Source organism: Emiliania huxleyi (assembly GCF_000372725.1).
Source record: "Emiliania huxleyi CCMP1516 unplaced genomic scaffold EMIHUscaffold_251, whole genome shotgun sequence".
NCBI lineage: Eukaryota > Haptophyta > Isochrysidales > Noelaerhabdaceae > Emiliania > Emiliania huxleyi.
In genome coordinates, this window is record NW_005200161.1 from 144,489 (window position 1) to 145,782 (window position 1,294).

General features: G+C 74.9%; 1 protein-coding gene across 1 annotated transcript in view; it reads right to left on the reverse strand.

The window, feature by feature from the left end:
• Positions 1-3: 3 nt before the first annotated feature.
• Positions 4-1,294, reverse strand: part of EMIHUDRAFT_237497 (hypothetical protein) — a gene marked incomplete at both ends in the record, with an annotated part of 1,720 nt that continues 429 nt past the window's right edge. Inside the window, 4 exons of the mRNA XM_005777979.1 lie at positions 4-201; positions 504-573; positions 649-677; positions 792-989. Of these exons, the coding sequence (XP_005778036.1) occupies positions 4-201; positions 504-573; positions 649-677; positions 792-989 (495 nt within the window). The remainder of the gene's footprint in view (positions 202-503; positions 574-648; positions 678-791; positions 990-1,294) is intronic.

Consider the following 1,294-nt stretch of genomic DNA (forward strand, 5'->3'; position numbering starts at 1 on the left):
TCATTAGGGCCCGCCCTCCGCCCCCCGCGAGGGCGCGCCGTTCAGGTCCTGCCGAAAGTCGAGCGGGTAGAGGTGGGCGAGCGGCGAGCCCGGCTCCATCAGCTGCGCGTAGACGGAGGGCAGGGCGTGCGCCGCCGAGCGGGGCGGCAGCACCGCCATGAGCTGCTCGAGCGGCGAGAAGGGCTCGCCCGGCACGATCTTCTTGACCCGCTCGAGCCCGCCTATTAATTAGTAGTTAATTAAGTGATTAATTCATAGGAGAGGAGCTCCTTGACCCGCTCGAGCCCGCCCATCCCGACGAGGTCCGAGGCGGGCGGCGCGTAGTGGTACGGGTAGAACCACTCCCAGCTGGGCACCCCCTGGTAGTAGTAGCGGAGCACCCAGCAGAGGCCGCGCACGTACTCCTCGCACACGGCGGCGCGCTCGGCCGCGCTGGCGGCGCCCAGCTTGAGCGTGTAGTACCGCTGCTTCCACCCCTCGGAGCCGTACCCGATGTGGTCGACCCGCGCCTCGGGAGGCGCGTCCCCGAGCTGCTTTGCGCGCCGGTCGAACTCGGCCTCGAAGGCCGCGCGCCTGCGGGACGTGTCGGTGGACGCGTGTCTGCGGACGTGTCTGCGGACGTGTCTGCCCCTCGGAGGCCGCGCGCACCGCTGCGCCGCCTCCCTCTCCGCCAGCTCCTCGGGCGTCAGCTCCTTTTCGGGCGGAGGAGGAGGCGGAGGCGGGGGCGGGGGCGGGTGGTGGTGGTGGTTCGGCGCGGGTAGGCGGCGGTCAGGGGGACCACTGCCGCCGACCGCGGGGTGGTGCTGCCACGCGGAGGGGGGGTGCTGCTCGGGGCAGTTTGCGACGCCGCGGTCGTCGAGCACGGGCAGCGGAGGCAGCTTGGCCGGGTCGTACACAAAGGGGAGCTGCCTCTCGGGCCGAGGAGGGAGTTGCAAGCCGCCGCGCGACGGCGGCGCCGCACCCTCCTCCTCGCCGCCCTCCTCCTCCCACTCGCGGGACGGAGAGGCCTCCCCCCTCTCCCACCGGCCTACCCTCGCACGCACCTCTGCCTCCACGTCACGCGCCTCCGCCGCACCCTCCCCCGCCGCACCCTCCGCACCCTCCGCACCCTCCGCCTCCGCCGCCTCCGCCGCCTCCGCCGCCTCCGCCGCCTCCGCCGCCGCCGCCGCCGCCGCCGCCGCCGCCGCCGCCGCCGTCGCCGCCGCCGCCGCCGCCTCCGCCGCCGTCGCCGCTGCCTCCGCCACCGCCGCCACCTGTGCTCCGTTTGCCTCCTCCGCCCCCACCTCCGCCGCCG